Below are 19941 nucleotides of genomic sequence, written 5' to 3'. Positions count from 1 at the left end.
TTTTAGAAACTATCGTCGGAGATAAGAAGTTGTCTTGCATTTTGTATGGTTACTCAATTGAAAAAAAATTCTCTACCTCCAAAGCATAAGTAAAAACATGGCACAAAAATGGCTCGAGCCAATGTGCCTTTGTGGGCGTGCCACGGCGCCAGACAGGCAGGGATCGAATCCGCAATCTCAAAGTTAACACTTCTTTACCGCTAAATAACATAATAGAGGACAAGTTGGAACTATGCCAAAGTTTGGATGATTCTATGGTAGTAAAATGACTAACATTGTACTAATTTTTATTGGATGATTTTATTTTATTTTTTTAATGTAAAAATTAAATTTTTTTTTGAAACTATAATGTCAAAATTAATTATAAATCATGTATCTAATTTGTAAAATTCATTAATTTATTTTGAAATATTTTTTTTAAAATAATTTTCATAATTTATTTATGAAATTTAGTTTTTTTTCCCACTAAAATTTAAAAATAATTCATAAATTAAATTTGAAAATATAAATAAAATAAAAAATAAATTTTAAAAATAAGAAAATACATTTATAATTAATTTTGATATAAAAATAATTAAAAATTAGCCATAACAATAGTTATTTAGCAGTCAGTCCCCATTTATATCCTATATTAACAAAGATGTGTTTATATCCTTATATATTTGACATGGAGTGAGCAAAAATTATTAAAATATTATAGCTTTCCTTCGCCGTTGACATGGACTTACAATCTTACATTGCCTCCATCAAATTACGTCTTTAATTGCCCCAAAGTGAAAACCACCTCTCTTTGACAATGAAAAAACAAAGCAAAAAAGAGATAAGATCTAGAACCCTTTGACAATGGAGGAATTGAACGAAATCAAAAAGAGAAGTCCCACCTCTCTTCTTCACAAGCATTCTCTCTCCTCTGTGCCTCGTTAGCTTTCATCGTCACGCCAATTAGCCCGATCCACCCCCATACTCAAACAACATGATGTGTCGTAGTCTCGAACATTACCATTTCTGGCAGCGAAGCCGCCGAATTAAACGAAAACCCTAAATAAAAAGGAGTGATTTAGGGTATAATTAACCCCAAAGGATAGGTGTTCAACTCCTTTATTGTTTCCACCATTAAAGACAAGCTTTCACTGCTTCCCCATTAAAGATGAAGATGAACTTTTCTTTCTCCATTGAATGCAGCCATAAGAATAACGCCGTTATTCTATTGTTTACAACTTTTATTGAAATTACACTGATACCCCAAGTTTACAACCGAAAATGACGAAAATACCCTTATATTAACAAAATTGTTAATATTAACTTGTATTTTCTCTTTATTTAGTCATTTTAAATTAACTAGGATCGCATTTTCACCAAAGTTTCCCCCGAACTCTCTGGCCGACCGGCACTACTACTAGTATTCTCATTCAACCGCGACTTCCCCTCTTTCACTTCATTCCACCCAAAAACCACCGTCATTGCCGTCCACAACCTACCACCACCTCCTCATTGGTTTCACCGCCGCTTTCCACTTGTTTTGGTAAGTTTTATACTTCGGTTTCGATAAGTTTGGTTTTCTAATTAGGGTTTATCGCTGTAAATTGATTAGGATTTGATTTAGACTGTTGTTATTTAATGGATTTTAATGATTATAATTGATTGTTTTTGAGCTTAGGGAATTATATTATTTTAGTTGCACACCAAGTGTTCGGTGAAATGCGTGAATGAAAATGTTTTCAGATTTTTGGGTTGTTTACTTTTTTTGATAATAGAATTGTATGTTTACAAAGTTATTTCAGCTTAATTACACCTAAATTTAGTAAAGTTAGATGCTTCAGTTCAAAACTTCCTGATTTTCCGGGTTGAACCATATAGTTCATGAACTAAGGTCAAAAGATTTGGATTGAAATTAGAGGTTAGACAATATGGTTAATATCACAGCTTTGTATATTGTATTGAATAGAAAACTGGGCATTGCAGGAATTGATTGAAGTATTCATTATATAGTGTAGCAAGTAAAGTGAGAATAATGTTTCAAATTCTTACCATGTCATCCCTGAGAATGCGGTAATGTGAACAATTTCATTCTCTGTTCATTTTCAAAGACAGAATGAACTTAATTGCATGTTTGGTTTGAGCTTAGGAATGGAAATGTAATGGAAACATATGGGAAGGTTTCTAGTTGTTACGTTGCATGTTTGAGTTTGAAGTGAGAATTATGTGATGTTTTGAGACGCTATATGATTGTTGTTGCCCTTGTTGAAGGATTTAAATATGGCGTCAACTGGTCAACCACCATCATCGCTGAAGAAACGCGATTCGCCAACCACAAGAGAAGGAGATCAACTTATCATAACCCCATTAGGCGCTGGAAGTGAAGTGGGTCGATCTTGTGTTTATATGTCCTACAAAGGGAAGACTGTAATGGTATATAGACTGCTCACTATTTCTACCCTGTTAATGGGACTGAATGCTAGTGCTTTATCTCAGTTTTGTTTACCTAAATCTTTCATTATCTTCCTTCCAGTTTGACTGTGGCATTCACCCTGCATATTCTGGAATGGCTGCTTTGCCTTACTTTGATGAAATTGATCCTTCAACAATTGATGTCCTTCTGATTACACAGTATGTTTTTCTTTCCTTTTCAGCTGATTTGTTCAGACATCCAACTTTGTTTTAATTTGGTAAAGGTTTTGCATACGTTGAATTCTACCTTTGTCCAATTCGTCGCCTTGTTGGTAAGGCCTAAAGAATAGTAGGCCATTTTCTAAACTTTACAACCAACTTAGCAGTGTTGTATTCACCTTAACAATCTACAGTGTTGTTCTTATTACTCCTGCTTTTCTGTTGATTTATGCTTTTTTGTTATTTCTGGCTTTTCTGTTGTTCCTTGTTATTATTTATTTATTTATTTATTTGATTCAATCCATTGATCCCACATCATGCCTGCAGCTTTCACTTGGATCATGCTGCATCTCTTCCATATTTCTTGGAAAAGGTTTGTGTTTGCTTGAACTGTAATAATATACTTCAGGTGACCCTCTACTTGTACTAACTTACTCTCTGTTCTATTATCAGACTACATTCAAAGGCAAAGTTTATATGACTCATGCAACTAAAGCTATCTACAGGCTACTTTTGTCTGATTATGTCAAAGTCAGCAAAGTTTCAGTTGAAGACATGCTGTTTGATGAGCAAGATATTCTTCGTTCTATGGACAGAATTGAGGTTGGTTTTCTCTCCAAATTGCATAGGAATATTATTGTTATTTTGGAATTGCCTCTTTTTTGCGTCTTTTTTTAAAAATTAGTTCAGCATCTTAATTGCTTTTGTGAAGATGAAGGCCTTATTTGGCAACGAGGTTAGCTGTTACTCCTGTTAGTTGTTTGTATGAACTAGTTTGGTTTGACTAGTTGTTTGCTATTTATGTAAAAGTGTTTTGTTAATAGCTGCAAGCTAATAATTATTTAATTGTGTAAAATGATCAATAAGGATATATCATATATTTTTAGTTATTATTAGTTTGAACAAACTTGGTATTAGTATTATTAAGCTTTAAGATAGAAAAGTAATATCTCTTTAACCGTCACAAACCTATCATAAAAAAACTCATATGACTAGCTTTTTCAAAATAGCCTTTTGAACTCAAAACTTTCTAAATCCCCGCAGCAATGATCCAGACACTCATATTAGAGGTTTTTGAGTTAGTTATACCTCTCTTTTTGCCCCAAACCTCTTCTATCCAAACACCCCCAAACATATTGAATTGATGGTGTTGTTATAAACTTATAATGAAATAATGATATTAGTCACCATACTTTCATAGTCAATAGAGTTCCACATGGCTTACTTTTCCCAACAGATAATTATCCGGCAAATAGGATTTTATACTGGCCATTTGGCTTCCTAACTTACCCATTTTCTTACGGCTTAACTCTTCTTGTATCTGCAACTTCTTTTGACCATGTTGGTTCTTAGTGGTAGCCTTGTAGATTGAATCCACGGTGTCGTAAGTCATGAATGCCAACATTACAGCTACGACACGCTTAAGGCCTTTTACGATGCTTAGGGCAATTGTTCTCTGGAACAACGGAAGAACTAAGATTCTTAACAGATTTTTTAAAATATATTTTTCATTTCTAACAAGGGGACTATGTCATCTATGTGTTATATATATTTTCTGTTTCCCTGCTATCTTTTACCTATGTCTTCTATAGTCTTTCTCAACCCTTTCCCCTTGGCTTGTTTTAGCTTTTCTATATACTTCCTCCATTCTTTTTTAGTTGACACGCTTTAACTTTTGATATTATTCAAATGCACAACTTTAAAAATCTTTTTGTGATTTATGCTTAAGATAGATTATAGTCATGTGGGATTTTGTTAGATTTACATTGTTGCATATATTCAAAATGCCCAACTTTTTATACTCCCTAGAGTTAGATTTGCACATTTGTCGAGACACAATTTTGACTATCAATATCTTTAATTATAGATTAGTAAAAATTATGAAAAAATTACTTTATAAAAGAAGACATTATGACAAATCCAACAACATATTATATGATCATATTAATATATTATATATTGGTAAAAAAATTAAGTTAATAATAACATATGAATAGTGTAAAATCCCAACTCTAGCTTTTTAAAAAAAATGGGGGGAGTAATTTTTATTCATTGAAACATATTTATGGTTGAAGTTTTGCATTGGCATACGTCATAAAAGAAATGTGTCAACTTAAAAAAGAACAAAGGAAGTATATTATTTGTGTTGCCATTGTCATTATTATCATTGTTTATTGTTATCGTTTATTTATCATTAATGCTGTACTAGCTTTTTTGCATTTAGTTATATACTCTTTCATAAACCTAAGTATAACTTGAAAAAAGTAACAATACTCCCTCTGGCTTATTTATATGACACGCTTTGACTTTTTTTTTTTCCTTCTCTTTTTTTCTCCCTATTTAAACACTCCTCTTGGACCATTTTTTTTGCTCACAGATGTAAACAAATGTTAATACATTAGATGTTGTTGGAATTATAGTAATGTATGTTTTTCAGAATATTAACTTTTTTCAATTCTTACTACTTCCTCCATTTCTTTTTAGTTGCATCACTTTAAAAATTGCGGACTCCTAGGCAATTTTTGGAGATGAGAGGGATAGAGGAAAAGAATAAAGTAGACCCATGTGATAGGAGAAAGATAGAGAGTGTTTATTAATTGAAAAGGAAAGTGATGCATCTATATTAAAACTTCCTTTTTTAGAAAGTGATACATCTAAAAAAAATGGAAGAAGTATTGAATAATAAAAGATATTGATAGGGATAGGGGTAGTATTTAAGGGTTTTTTTTTTTTTATTATTATTACTTTTTTTTTAGTCTTGCACTGAATTAAGGTGACAAAACCACCAAAATTCTAGTATTATTGGAAATGTGAGTGTAAGTTCGAAAAGATGATAGCATTTGTAGAGGGAAAGGAAAGAAGGGGAAAACGAGGGAACTGAAAAGGAAGTGAGGGGCAAGGGGTGGAAATAGTGAGCTTCAATTTTCCTCTCAAAATTTCTTGATAATGGAGGGATTTGATTTATTAAATGGAAAAGGAAAATGGATCCCACTAATTCTTTTCCCTTACCATCCAATAATGGAAAATTAATTCCTTACTTTCCCTTTCGGCCTTCCCTCAAACTTCAAATCTTTCTATCCAAATACATTGTTAATAATGGTAATGGTTAGATAGAACCATTTAAATTTTATATTGGAATTTTAAAACTTATGTTTTAACTCCATATAGGACTTCAAAAATCTAAAAAAAAAAAAAAAATTTAAAAAAAAAAAATAAAAAAAATCTAGGTGGGAAGATTTATTTTTCTTTGTGCAAGTCTAGTTTTTGTTTCTAAAACAATTCCTATTATTGTTCAACCATTTTCGTGAACTTCTTTATTGTGAATTTATGAGTATTCCATCACTACATTTCACTTCACACATGGAAGTTACTAGTTAACACTCAACAGTGATTAGCAATGTTGCAGTAAGAATACATTCATCTTGATCTCCTATCAAAATAATGATAATATTAATAAAATATTCTTGATCTCTCTAAGCTTTGTTTGTGCTGCAAATCCATGTTTTTTGTTTGTTGCTTTGTATATGATTAAGTTCCCCTATACAAGAATTGAAGCATGGACATCTTGAGGAAGCATGTTGTAGGATGGAACTGTAAAGCAACCATTATTTATCAATCACATCGATGTAATATTTACCTGGGAACCTGAATCTGGTTACTTAATTTTGTAGCAAAATATCATTGCATGATAAGCATTAGCTTGATTTTATTTATTCACTTTACATGGAATATTGTCCATTGATGACTTGTTTAAGACATTCCCATGCAGCGTATTTAAGAGTCTTTATGTTGAAACGCATTCTGACATAGTGATATGGTCACCATTGATAATGTATCATATCATCTGTAGGTTATTGATTTTCATCAAACTTTAGAAGTAAATGGAATTCGTTTCTGGTGTTATACTGCTGGTCATGTCCTTGGTGCAGCCATGTTCATGGTGGACATTGCCGGAGTGAGAGTGCTTTATACTGGTGATTATTCCCGTGAAGAAGACAGACATTTACGTTGTGCTGAGACTCCTGAGTTCTCTCCTGACATATGTATAATTGAATCCACTTATGGTGTTCAGCTACATCAACCTAGGCACATAAGAGAGAAACGCTTCACTGATGTTATTCACTCTACTGTTGCCCAAGGGGGCCGTGTTCTTATTCCGGCATTTGCTCTTGGTCGTGCTCAGGAACTGTTATTAATTCTTGATGAGTATTGGTCGAATCACCCTGAGCTTCACAACATCCCCATATATTATGCTTCTCCTCTTGCCAAACGATGCATGGCTGTCTATCAGACCTACATAAATGCTATGAATGACAGGATCCGCAGCCAATTTGAAAGTTCAAATCCCTTTGACTTCAAGCACATATCTCCACTGAAGAGCATTGAGAATTTTGATGATGTTGGTCCCTCAGTGGTGATGGCAAGTCCAGGTGGGCTTCAGAGTGGGCTGTCCAGACAGCTTTTTGACAAGTGGTGTACAGACAAGAAAAATACATGCGTCATTCCTGGGTATGTAGTTGAAGGGACGTTAGCCAAAACCATCTTAAACGAACCAAAGGAAGTGACATTGATGAATGGTCTTGCTGCTCCTCTTAATATGCAGGTCCATTACATATCCTTCTCTGCTCATGCTGATTTTTCTGAAACAAGTGCTTTCCTTAAAGAGCTTATGCCTCCCAACATCATACTTGTTCATGGAGAGGCTACTCAAATGGGAAGGCTTAAACAGAATCTCATCAGCATGTTTTCTGACCAGAACACCAAAATTATGTCTCCTAAGAACTGCCAGTCTGTTGAAATGTATTTTAGTTCTGAAAAAAATGGCAAAAACCATAGGAAGGCTCGCTGAGAAAACCCCTGAAGTTGGTGAAACTGTGAGTGGTTTATTGGTGAAGAAAGGCTTCACTTACCAGATTATGGCCCCGGAAGATCTTCACTTATTTTCTCAGCTATGCACAGCTAATGTTAACCAACGTATAACAATTCCTTATTCTGGTGCATTTACTGTTTTGAAGCATAGGCTAAAGCAGATATACGAGACAGTTGAATCTGGGGTTGATGAAGATTCTAATGTTCCAACAGTACGGGTGCATGATTCTGTTACTATAAAGCAGGAGTCAGAAAAGCATGTATCCCTCCATTGGTCAGCTGATCCAATCTGCGACATGGTTTCAGATTCAATAGTTGCCATGGTTCTAAATATGAGCAAAGAGATGCCAAAAGTAGTGGTTGATTCAGAGTCTGAAAAAACTCAAGAAAGTCACGAGAAGATGGAGAAGGTTGCGCATGCACTTCTAGTATCACTGTTTGGAGATGTGAAGTTAGGTGAAGATGGGAGATTGGTGATCACTGTTGACAACAATGTGGCATATCTTGACAAACAGAGTGGTGATGTTGAGAGCGAGAATGAAGGGCTGAAGGAAAGAGTTAGAACAGCATTCCGACGTATCCATAGTGCTGTTAAGCCTATTCCTCTTCCTGTTGCGTAGCTGACTACTAACACCTAGACTTTTTCTTTTTATCTTAATTTGATCAGCCAATAGCGGTATACAGGTTAGAATATTTATGGTGAGATTGTATCTTGTTTGTTCCTTAACTTTGTTCTGGACAGATTAAATGTCCAATGTTGTACATTTTTTATGCGAATGCAATTTGTTTTGCCCCCTTTTTTTGTTAATTGAATGAAAAGGATGTCTTTAACTGTTCGCCTCATTCTAATTCTAGAAAAATCATGTTTATTACAAGTCTGATACACAAAATGCTGTAAATCAAGGGATAGTATGGCCATTTCAGCTAATAAATGAGGGATAATATTGTCATTTTACCTAATAAATGAGGAGTAAATGCCATTTTATTTACTTTTTATTTAAATTTAAAAAAAAAAAGGAAAAAAACCAAAAAAAATGGTTGTTGTTGGTTTATTTACAATTCCCTACCTTATAAAAAGCAGAAAAAAACTCTTATAAATAGTGTGCTTCTAATTATACCCTTCAAAATGTATATTTACATATTTATCCCTATTTAACCTTAAAATCTAAGCTTATCCATTTACTTTCTCCTAAACACTCTTTTCTCCTTCTTTGCCTCCTCCGTTGAAGCGACCTATAAGTTCTCTGTTGAAACGCTTACCGAGCTTTCTCTCCTTCATTGAATTAGTTTCTGAGGTGAATTAAATTTATTTATTTATTTTTAAACTATTGAATATCAAATTTCACAATCTGTGTTTATTGTTAAATTTATGGTCTACGTTTTTTTTCATTGGAAAACTGAAATGCATGTATCTTAATCAATTTTATTTTTGCTTTCTTCACTTTCTCTCACTTTGGTTTGATTGAATTTTACAACCCAATTTAGTTGATGAATTGAATTGAGACGATTTGATTGTAGAAAGGAGTTTGTTAAGGAGACACCATTGTTAGAGTTTGGTGAAATTGCAAAAACCTTAGAAATGGTGGTTTGGGAGAGTGAGGAAGAAAGTGTTAAACTTTCAACAAGTTGATCGTACTTAGCGTGCGTCCATAGATACCTGCAATACCTTACCCCAAAACCACCTCTCTTATCCTGTAATTTTTCAATTGTATTACCTTTTGAATTTATTTATATTTTTGTTCTTGTTTTTTTTTTTTCCTTAATTTTGATGTTTTTGTATAGAATTTGATTGCTTTAGTGGTTTTATTTGGTAGACTCCTGAATCAACGAATTGAACTAAGGAGCAATGGAAGTACGGTTGCCGAAATTCTCGGACGATCAGGAAGTTCAATCTTGTAAGTTTCTCGCTGTTTTGCTATATTTTTACTTGCTGAATAATTTCCATTTTAGTGTAAATGTGAGATTTTGATAAGTGATATTATCATTTTATGTAGTGGTTGTTATATGTTAATAATGTTATTAATTATTGATTTTCAATTTATCTTCATTTTTCTCCCAAATTCTTAGCCCGAAACCCCATTTGTAATTCTTCCCTTAGCATAATCTTTCAAATATTGAATCTTTTTTATAAACAGAGTAGTTTATTTTATCTGTTAATCGATTTCTTTTGATTTTTGTGTGCAGAAATGTAATTTGGCTGAGCATTTGAATGTGGGAGAATGGGAAACCCCCTTCTTCTCCCTATTCTTGTTCATTTGGAGTAGAGCAGCAATATTTTCATTCTTTTGCGGCTTCTAAGAATTTCCAAAGTTTTATCAGATTGGAATGATACCCGGGATTGGATTTTCCTCAATACTATGAACTTTATGTAATCAAATGGTAAGGCGAAACTTCTTTTCCGATCAAGTTCATTGCAATCTCACTAGCCATAGAATTTGTTTTGTTATTTCTTTTAGTTATCGAATGACTGGGATTAGGGTACTTATTGGATCATCCTTTGGAGTGAGTGTTTGGAGTTTGGTTACTTATCAGATCAAGCATTATGCCTTTGAGATTGAAATTTGAATTATTAAATTATATTGGTTAAGAGTAAAATTGGTGTAATTTTGTGTGCTTTTTGGTGAATATGGACTGGTTTTGACTTACCCCTTTCTTTCTCTCTTTGCTGATCTCTTGGCCATGATAATGCTCTTTGGTCAAGAAGCAAATCGTCAACATGTAGGATGCCTCCATGGAGAAGGTGGGATAAGAAGATCAAGAGGTAACAAGGAGTGAACATTTTGTTAGGCTTGATGAAATATAAAACTTTATTGAACAATACTTCTACGTAGTGGAGAAGAGTTTACCATGGAAGTTGCTAGGCTCATCTCAATATTAGCTTATTTGTCGAGGAAACTCGAGGGCCGGCGCATCCTCGGCAAACACAAGGGCAATAAACTGCATACTTTGTCGAGGTCCACACAAATGGTGGGATTGCGAGCATAAAGAAGAACTTGACAAGATCCAAAAGAGATTGTCATCCATGTCCGTTCAGGAGGCCACAAAAGAGACTAGCAGTGATGAGGAGCCCACATATAAGATGGGTTCCATACGACGCCTGAGTGCTATGAGAATGATAGCACCTCAAGGAGAACCAGAAGTCCGATATCTTTCGGCAATGCGAGTGATGGAGCCTGAGAAGAAGACAACATCGAAGAAACAAGCTCGCACCAGAAACCCAGAGAAGCGGGAGATGAAGCCCATGGAGTTGGCAACATCCCAGATACACACCCGCGAAAACCAGAATCAGTCACAAGGTTCGAAGCAAAGAGCGACGAGCCCAGAGACACCAAAGAGACACCAAAGAAGAACCTCCCAAGAGGGAGGAAAAACAGTGGTTGAGCAAACAACGCAGGGCGCGTGCAAGGGATTACAAAGAAAATGGTCACCCAAGAGGCACCAACCACAACTTGAAGCTTTCCACCACAGTCTCAAGGAAGCAGCTCCCCAACAGATGATGGTGGAAGTAGCTGTCCCCCTTAATTAAACAGATTTCACTCCCAGGAGGAAATTTAGAGATGAAGCTCTCAACAAGATGTTCAAGCCGAGCGACTCCAGAGACAAGCTCCTCGTCAACAAAGAAGATCCAGCTCAAGAGTCAGATAAGATTCCAGAAGATAGCCGCACCAACGGCGCATCCGAAACTTGAGATAGTTTAGGGTTTTCTAATTTTGATTGTAACTTTTGTAAGTCGACGAGGTCGTCGACAGCTTAAGTGGGGGAGGATGTTAGAATCCAACTCCTTTTGATGTATTAGATTCCATTTAAGTGCTTTCCTAGAGTTTAGGTTATGTTTTCTTAGCTTGAGGTCCCATTATTGTGTTACTGTCAGATAAGTGTTCACTAGGGATTCTCCTTGTATGTCATTTAAAGCTCTTTAGAGGGCGAATGATTAATGAAATCTTGAAGCCTTCTACCAAGTGTTGCCTTGCTTTTATGCTTGTTTGTTGTTAGACCTTTATAGATATTGTGTCTTACTTGCATATTAGCTCCCCTCCAACCCAACTTGATGCGCTAAGGACTCGTGGTTCGGACCCGCTTGTGCCCGCTTTGAAGTATCGGCCGTCACAAGCCCCGACCACCCGCACTCCGTCGCCCAGATAGACGTGAGTGCTCCTGAGATTCTATTGCCCGCTTGTGTTGCTTTGTGCTCACAAGCCCCTCTTCCGCTCAAGGCTAGCGTTCTTGCCGCCAAAAGGCTAGAGCGCGCCGCACGTTTCGGGGTCCAAACTCCCGGACCGTGACACATGGGCTTGGCAGAAAATACTTTCCCCAAGGGTTTTGTTATTTTTGTATGGCTCTACTTTACATATTGTGCTATTAGGGTGTATTTTTGTTCAACCGGCCTACTTTACACATTTTATTACAAGGGTGTCTTTTTGTTTGACCGACCGGTTTTTAGTCACGAAACAACGTTGTAGGATGTGCTTTTGTAGTTGATCGGCAAGTTGACGAAGAGATGGTGGTGGAGTTGATGATGGGTTTCAGTGAGCAAACGAGGAGATCGGTGGTGGGACTAGTGGCGGTGATGGGTTTCAGAGAGGGAAGTGGGATATCAGAGGAAATGGTGCTTCATCGGCGGGAAGATGGAGGAAGGTAGTAGTGACGATTGGGTTTCTTTCATTAGATAGAAAAGGGAAGGTCTGACTCAGCATATGGGTTTGCATTGTTGCTTTTACTAAATTAGCCCCGTGCGATGCACGACATAAAAAAAATTTCTTTGAAATAAATACTCGTATATTTTATATATGTACCTCATATGAGAAAAATTAAAGAAACATAACTATTAATTGCAATGTTATTTAGATCTAACTCTAATTTTGAAGAAGAGTAAAAATTTAAGCAAAGTATACAATACGAAGTACTCTTTAACCGAGAATTATTATATTTGGAAGTCAAATAGTCATACATAAATCCATAATACTATATAAAATATGGAGTATAATATAATATAATAATTATCTTAAAAAAAATATTATATAATAATTTAAGGCAAAAATAAGGATTTTTTTTTAAAAAGGTAAAAAGGTAAAAATAAATAAGATGTCAGCAATTGATTTAGGCCGGAAAATTTTCTAACACAACTTGTCATATGTACAATTTGTAAATAGGATGATGTGGTTATTTTAGTAATATTTATAGATTTTACGATTCGATCTTTAGATTAACAAACTTCGCTGATAAAAAAATCAATGGGGCTCCCTCTTTTTTCTATTATTACCGTACTGTATATACTTGAATGCTCCCTCGTGCTTAAACAAGTGAAACATTTTGACTTTTTGCACTAATTATCTAACACTTTGATTAATGTTTGTGACTTATATATAGTAACAAATATCATCATATGAGTACTTGTTGGAATCGTCTCAATAAATAATTTATTAATTTTCAATTATTATAATTTTTACTTATTTTTTTTTTTTTTGACGGGTATAATTTTTATTTATTGATAATAGAGATTTTATCAATTAAAAAATTACATTAACATACATATACAACGTTCCACTCATTAAAGTATGGAATATTATCGCAAACAGTTCCGCCCGAAAACGAACAATCAGAAGATGGTCCACTTCCAAAACTCCCAACTTAAAAAATAGGGTGGAAAGTAGTTATCTAGCGCAAATCACATCCAATCCATTTTTAAACCAACACCCAAAAAAAATATTCGGCGACTTTTGTTGGAGTTGATGGCAGACAAACCCGACCCGTCGGAAGAAACCCAGATTACCCACGCAATCACCCCACTTTCTGAGGAGAGAGAAACCACACCACTTCCTCAGGAAGAGAGAGAATGGGGAAGAACCCTTTCTCCTTCCGCCGGACTTTCTCTCGTCGCCGGAATCGCAAACTTCCGGCGATGATCATGTCGCCGGAAACCTCCGCAATTGAAATTGTTCCGACGCCCAAAACCGATGAAGTTGCCGGATCTTCCGCCGACGCTGTTGTTGTTGCTAGTAGTAGTAAAGTGAAGAAGAAGATGGGAGGTTCGAGGTTATGGATGAAATTTGATAAGTTTGGTGAGTCGGAGTTGTTTGAGTGGGATAAGAGTTCGATTATTAAGCGTGTTGGGATTCCGGCGAGAGATTTGAGGATTCTTGGGCCTGTTTTCTCTCAATCTTCTAATATTCTTGGTATTGATTTCATCTTTTTGTTTTGTGTTTTGTGATGATTTTGATTTATTTTATGTTGTTTGTGTTAGTTTGAGGTTATTAGACTTTATTTTATGGTTGACTGATCTAATTTTATTTGTTTTTGGAGATAAGTTTGAATTTTAATGTTTCGCAATAAATTAGTGTGACAGTCTAAACGCGAGCTAATCCTTAATTACCATAGTACTCAAAGTATAATCTTGTGGAATGATTTTTCTGATTATGCAAAGTTGATTATAGCTGGATTTTGATGTAGGTGGTCCACTTAATATGTGACTTAATGCAATATTATTTGCGCGTTTGAATACCAATGGAATAACTAACATGGTTTTAATCAAACAATTTTGTTCTGAATCGGAGGTAGTTGTGTGTTTTGGTTTTGTTTCTAATTACTTGTCAACTTATAAATTTCCTTAATGTATGCTTGTTTATTTGGATTGGAAAAATATTGTTGCTTGTCACTTTAGAACACCAATGCAATAGCTAACAGGTCTTGAATCGAACTACAAATACATAGGGCGCGTTGTGAAGTCATGATAGATATAATTGAAAGTGTCTTATGCAAGAATATTGGTTGAATATGCATTGATTACTGATTACAGGAATATCCTCTAATCTTGTTGCTCAATTTGGTAAGGAGAGAGTATCTCAGTTATTCCATTAAGATGGAAAAATAAGACTGACTAGTATATCAGGCAATGAGAGTGTTCCCATCACCCCTTTGACATTTTATAGTGGGTAAAGAAACTATCTTATTTACATTACTCGGTAAATAAATGGGTACTGGGCTGACCTGTTGATTTAATGTTGAGAGTAAGCCAGGATTAGGGATTTGTTCTCTTCATCTGAAGCTAGGTATTATGGTTTGAACTATAAAGTTCAAGGCTCATTTAGTCTCAATCTTTCTGGTTAGATGTCTTGATTTGACTATGTAATGACCTTGTTTTGCACTTACGTGTAATAATAAGCATTGTATACTAGGATCTTGTTATATTTGGCAAATGTCTATATTCCAAACTTTAATAAAGCATTTATATAAAACCAATCAAAGATATTTGGTAACAAATCAATGGAAATACTCTGCACAAAGCTTTGGTATGATTTGATCTAATTTTGACATGAATGACTTGTAAGTTTCTAATATAAGGTGAAGATAATAGGTTGAGGTTGGGTTAAACACGGCCTAGGTTTGCCGTTTTGCTACAAGCTTAAGTTGCCTTGTGTTTGATTTTGTCTTATAGTAGTAATAGTAAAACAATGCTGTTACATGCAATTGTTGACTTAAATCTTTTAGGATGATGATGAGGAGGATCAAGCTCAGTCGATGTTTTTTTCCTGCGTCTTTTTTGGCAGCTAGAGAAAGAGCCATGGTTGTCAATTTAGAGTTCATCAAGGCCATAGTAACTGCTGAAGAGGTGCTTTTACTTGATCCTCTTCGCCAGGAGGTTCTTCCTTTCGTAGATCAGCTTCGGCAACAGCTTCCTCATAAGAATCAGGTTATGAATAAATCAGAACTCGTAAATGATCGTGATAATAAAGTACATTCCACTGAGTCGCAATGGGAACGTACCCCTGAAGCTGTTGAAGGTGAGCAGCAGGAGCTTCCATTTGAATTTCAGGTGCTAGAAATTGCCTTAGAGGTGGTCTGTTCTTTTTTGGATTCCAATGTTGCTGAGCTTGAGAAGCATGCTTATCCTGTGCTGGATGAATTGGCTCGGAACGTAAGCACCAAGAATCTTGAACGTGTGAGGAGCTTGAAAAGTAATCTCACCCGCTTGCTTGCTCGGGTGCAAAAGGTAATACACACTGGATTGAGCTATGCTTCTAATATCTTACAGTTGGAGGCCTTTCTATACAGTGATTGAAAGTATTTTCATATTACTTCTTGTCTAGTAGTCGTGTTATGATGAAGATGAAGTAGTATGTAATCATTGTGGAGTCATAGCCAAATTAATACCCACGAAAGAAGAGTATTAGCAAACTTATTTAATCTTTATCCTCTGTAGGATCTGTTTACAGATACACCTATATCATTTCTGTATTTGTATTCTGAAATCAGGGTATGAACTTCCCTACTCGAGTGCTTGCTGCTCTTGCTCTCATGGGGTTTATTTGGTTAGGATTGTATGTAGGTCACAGCACTTTTTTCTAGTTCACTGTCTTGTATTTCTCTTCTTGATGTGTTACTGAATGGAATGTTAGATACCTTTTGGACCTCTTGGATTTGCTTTTCAAATTCAATGTCTCCTAATGCTTGATTCATTCTGTCAATATAGCCAATACTCTCATGGAAAGTTGCCTTTTGAGTTCTTGGCAGTGCTATGGAGTGTGCTTGTGATATTTCTTTTGTTCGAGTACCTGTGCTGAATATTTTGTACCTTGTTCATTAATTGCCCACTTTGCCAGCACTTATATTTGGATTTTTCTTGGAAACTATCTTTCATGGAAGTTGCTTGGGATCAGACTATTTGGAAAGTCTCTCTTTCATGAAATTGCTAGGGATCAGGCTTTTGTTAAATGTCTTTTGCATTTCGCATGAATCTATTGTGTATTTCAAAGCCAAGGTAAAGGCTTTCTGCTGCAGCCTACAGGCCACTTTATTCGCTGCTTCTGAACTCAGCTGTCACATCATAGTGTCTTTGTCAATCGTCTTGGTCATAATCTTTGCTTGTATCCTTATTTTTCCAATTTTAATGGTAGATCATTCGACAAAAATATTAAAACGAGGTTTATCACTAATTATTACGTTCTTGGATGTGCACTACCTAGCCTGGCCTCAAGTAGTACAATGTTTGTGGTCAGTGGTCCCATCTTAATCTGCCTTTTAACCTATAATATACATGTAAGGATGCTACAGGTTAATGTTATGTTGGATTGCACATATATTTTTGTTAATTATCTTAATCAATAGCTTCTTGTCAACAATCCTCCATATTATCTTACTGCTGTATTGTTGTGTTCAGCTTCTGAATATCAATATATTAAGGTTTAAATCCTAATCTTTCAAGGTAAGAGATGAAATTGAGCATCTTTTGGATGATAATGAAGATATGGCTCATTTATATCTTACGAGGAAGTTGATTCAATATCAACAATCTGAAGCTTTGTTGAATTCAGCTGCTTCACATTCCATTGTCCCGTCACAACATGCTCTTCATCGGAACAGTTCTCATCGGAGTGGAAGTATAATGACCAGCAATTACTGGGATGATGATGTTGAAGATCTTGAGATGTTACTGGAGGCTTATTTTATGCAGCTGGATGGGACTAGGAACAAGATATTGTCTGTAAGTATTGCTCTATATGTGGAAGACCATAGCATTTTTTTTCACTTACATGCAATCATATTTATATATTTTGTTATCTTTTTTGGTGAAGTAATTTGTGTGCTGAGATAGGTATGCTAGCAAATATAATTTTACATGTGCTTTTGAGGGGATGTAAGGTTGTATCATGGTTTCATCTTGATTTTTCTGGTACCTGCGATTATTCTGCATGGTTCTCTCTCTCTCTTTTTTTCTTTTCTTTTCTGAGAGGGCGGGAGGGTATCATCACATTATTAGTTTATTTTGTGGTGCCTTAAATGTCTTGTGTTGCTCTTATAATCCATAAAGTATTTTACAGTCTCTTTTTAAACCATTAGGTATTGCTATTCTAAATAATATGGGAGTTGGGAATAATTCCAATATACAAGATAGCTAGGGAGGGGGTTGGGAATTTTGGTAAAGGCAATAAGACTTCAAGGATTATAGCTCTTTCTCTCCTACATATCAATTACAATTTACGAGGACAAAATATTCACAAATGATGTTGCTAACAAGAGGAGTATTAGGTGATTTTCTCTGTTTTTGACTAAAAGATGTCTGTAAAAGTAAAAATGGAGTCTGAAAATTGACGAAGTTACTCCACAGCTTAAGAATGAGATGGAAAAAAAGTTGGTGTATTTATCCTTGTTTTGGAGGTGGGGGGGAGGGGTCTCTAGTGGAGAAGCTCTTCATCTGTGTTACCCTATTGGTGGGAGGGAGGATATCATTAGGCCTAAATATCAAGCTGGTGTGCTTTGAGAAAATGAAAGACTGACAGACTGTTATAGCTGCGCTAAGAATTTTTTAATTTACTGTGGGGGCCGGGGGACAAGGAGAGTAGTGGGTTCCTTTTCTCACTGCATTTGCTGCTTATATGGCAGCATCATGTATGCTCTTTTGCATTTTACTGGTATGGATCTGGTGTGATTTACTCTGTAGGGATTTCTATTCAGCCTTTCTTTTTGGTAATTTGAATATTTCTTTGTTGGTTGGTTGGCTACTGTTGGATAGATCTAACATGAAGTGGCATGTTAGAGATATTATTATTTATTAAGGTGACATTTTGCAAATTTTTGTTTGTATTTGCTCGTCATTATTATGAATAATCAAATAAATACACCTATCTGTGCAACGGTTCCAAAAAGTATTAGTTTTTTTTTTTTTTTTTTTTTTTTTTTTTTTTTTTTTTTTTTTTGGGGGGGGGGGGGGGTGGGTGGGGGGAGGACAAGAGGAAGCATTTGACATTTGGTGTGATTAGACCTGTCAAAACCGAACAATGCTCGATTACCCCACTCAATACCGTACGCTACCTGATTCGAACCAACCTAGTAATCAAAGTTTCTTAAAATAATTATTTTATTAAATATTACATTTTGGCAATCGAGCATAAAATGTCCCGATTCAACCTGAATCCGAAATCAACCTGAATGAGTCTTGCCTGAGTCGAATTGACCAAGAATAATGTGATTGCTTCCTTTGGGAGTGATTAACGCATGATGAATTTGTTTCTTTATTGAATGTATGCTAAGTCTTGAACTACCATTTGATGAACCTCACAGTGGTGTCAGAGTCAGAATTATGGCAGACTAACACTAACTTAAATTATCTGTAATTTTCTCTTATCTCAGTTAAAATTGGACTGCTGAAAGTGCCAAATTGCTTAATTCTTTTGTCCTGAATTCTATTTCTTCCTTCTTGAGAATGATTCCCTGATGTGTTTGCGGGTCATTATGTTCTTTTAGTTATCTGATATCCATGTTTATGTTGCAGGTAAGGGAATACATTGACGATACGGAAGATTATGTGAATATCCAACTTGACAACCAGCGTAACGAACTTATTCAATTGCAGCTCAATCTGACAATTGCATCATTTGCTATAGCACTTGATACCCTTATAGCAGGATTTTTTGGCATGAATATACCATGTAGCCTATATAAAATAGATGGTATATTTGGCTACGTTATTGGAGGTGGCACTGCCTTTTCTTTTCTGATTTTTCTCCTCATTTTAGGATACGCCAGGTGGAAGAAGCTGCTTGGCTCCTGAGTCTTGACCCTGTTTACATTGTAATTGTTGTTAATGACCATAGAGCATAGTTATCTCAAGATAAATTGTCAATTTTAAATATTCCATCATGTGTATAGCATAAGAACTACCTTGATGAGGAAAATGAAACCTCTTACTGGATATCCGTCTCCGTCGAGCACTGAATTATTTGGAGGTTACAAGTCTGTTTATGATATATGCTGCAATTCTGTTGCCAATTTTTTTTAGTTGCTTAAGTTCTGTACTTCTCTTTAAATTTTTTCCATTGAACAGGGCTGGCACTAAAATCTATCGCAGGTGGATCTTTGTATTGACAGTAGATTCATTTTGCTCATTCTACTCAGTGGCATAATTTGTTCTGTTGAGAAAAGACAGTATAGGTCTAGTGACTAACCAAGATAACCAAAGATGAAAAAAAAGTCCTGCAACGATTCAGATAAGCGTCTTTCATTTTGGTTTTCGCCTTGATTTGTAAGTGCAGAATAGTTAGAAGCTAGAACGAACACATAAATCCAAGATGGTGTATAATTTTTCAACCATATGTTAAATTCACCTAATTTTCACTTGGTAGACCTTTAATACCAAATTTGATTTTTGGAAAATACGTATCCTTTTAATCCAATATCAGTCTAAATTTATAAATTACCAAAACTGACCTATACTCAATTAGTCAATACCCAACTTGAAACACGAACTTTACCCAAAATCACTTGGCTCAATTTGATCAGACCTGAATGACTTGATTATAAATGTTACTACTACTTATAATGATTAACAAAGCATATAGGCTATAAAAATGAACCAACCAACCCAAAATCAGGCTAAACGAGTCTTACCCGAATTAACCCAATTTAAATTGATCCGAACGACCAAATTGCCACCTCTAGAAATGAATGGAAAGATGGACACAATGGGACCTT

At 35.3% G+C, this 19941-nt stretch overlaps 1 protein-coding gene and 1 pseudogene across 1 annotated transcript; both read left to right on the top strand.

The window, feature by feature from the left end:
• Positions 1-664: 664 nt before the first annotated feature.
• Positions 665-8307, top strand: LOC110698795 (annotated as a pseudogene).
• Positions 8308-13309: 5002 nt separating this feature from the next.
• LOC110698793 (magnesium transporter MRS2-4-like) lies at positions 13310-19239 on the top strand. Its single transcript, XM_021876315.1, has 4 exons — positions 13310-13649; positions 15021-15463; positions 16676-16954; positions 18743-19239. Exons 1-4 carry the CDS (start codon positions 13310-13312, stop codon positions 19019-19021), a joined length of 1341 nt encoding a protein of 446 aa, XP_021732007.1. The 3' UTR covers positions 19022-19239.
• The last annotated feature ends 702 nt before the right edge of the window (positions 19240-19941 follow it).

Source organism: Chenopodium quinoa, unplaced genomic scaffold (assembly GCF_001683475.1).
Source record: "Chenopodium quinoa cultivar QQ74 unplaced genomic scaffold, ASM168347v1, whole genome shotgun sequence".
NCBI lineage: Eukaryota > Viridiplantae > Streptophyta > Magnoliopsida > Caryophyllales > Amaranthaceae > Chenopodium > Chenopodium quinoa.
Note: the sequence above shows the minus strand (reverse complement) of the source record. Positions and strands in the feature narration are given on the sequence as shown.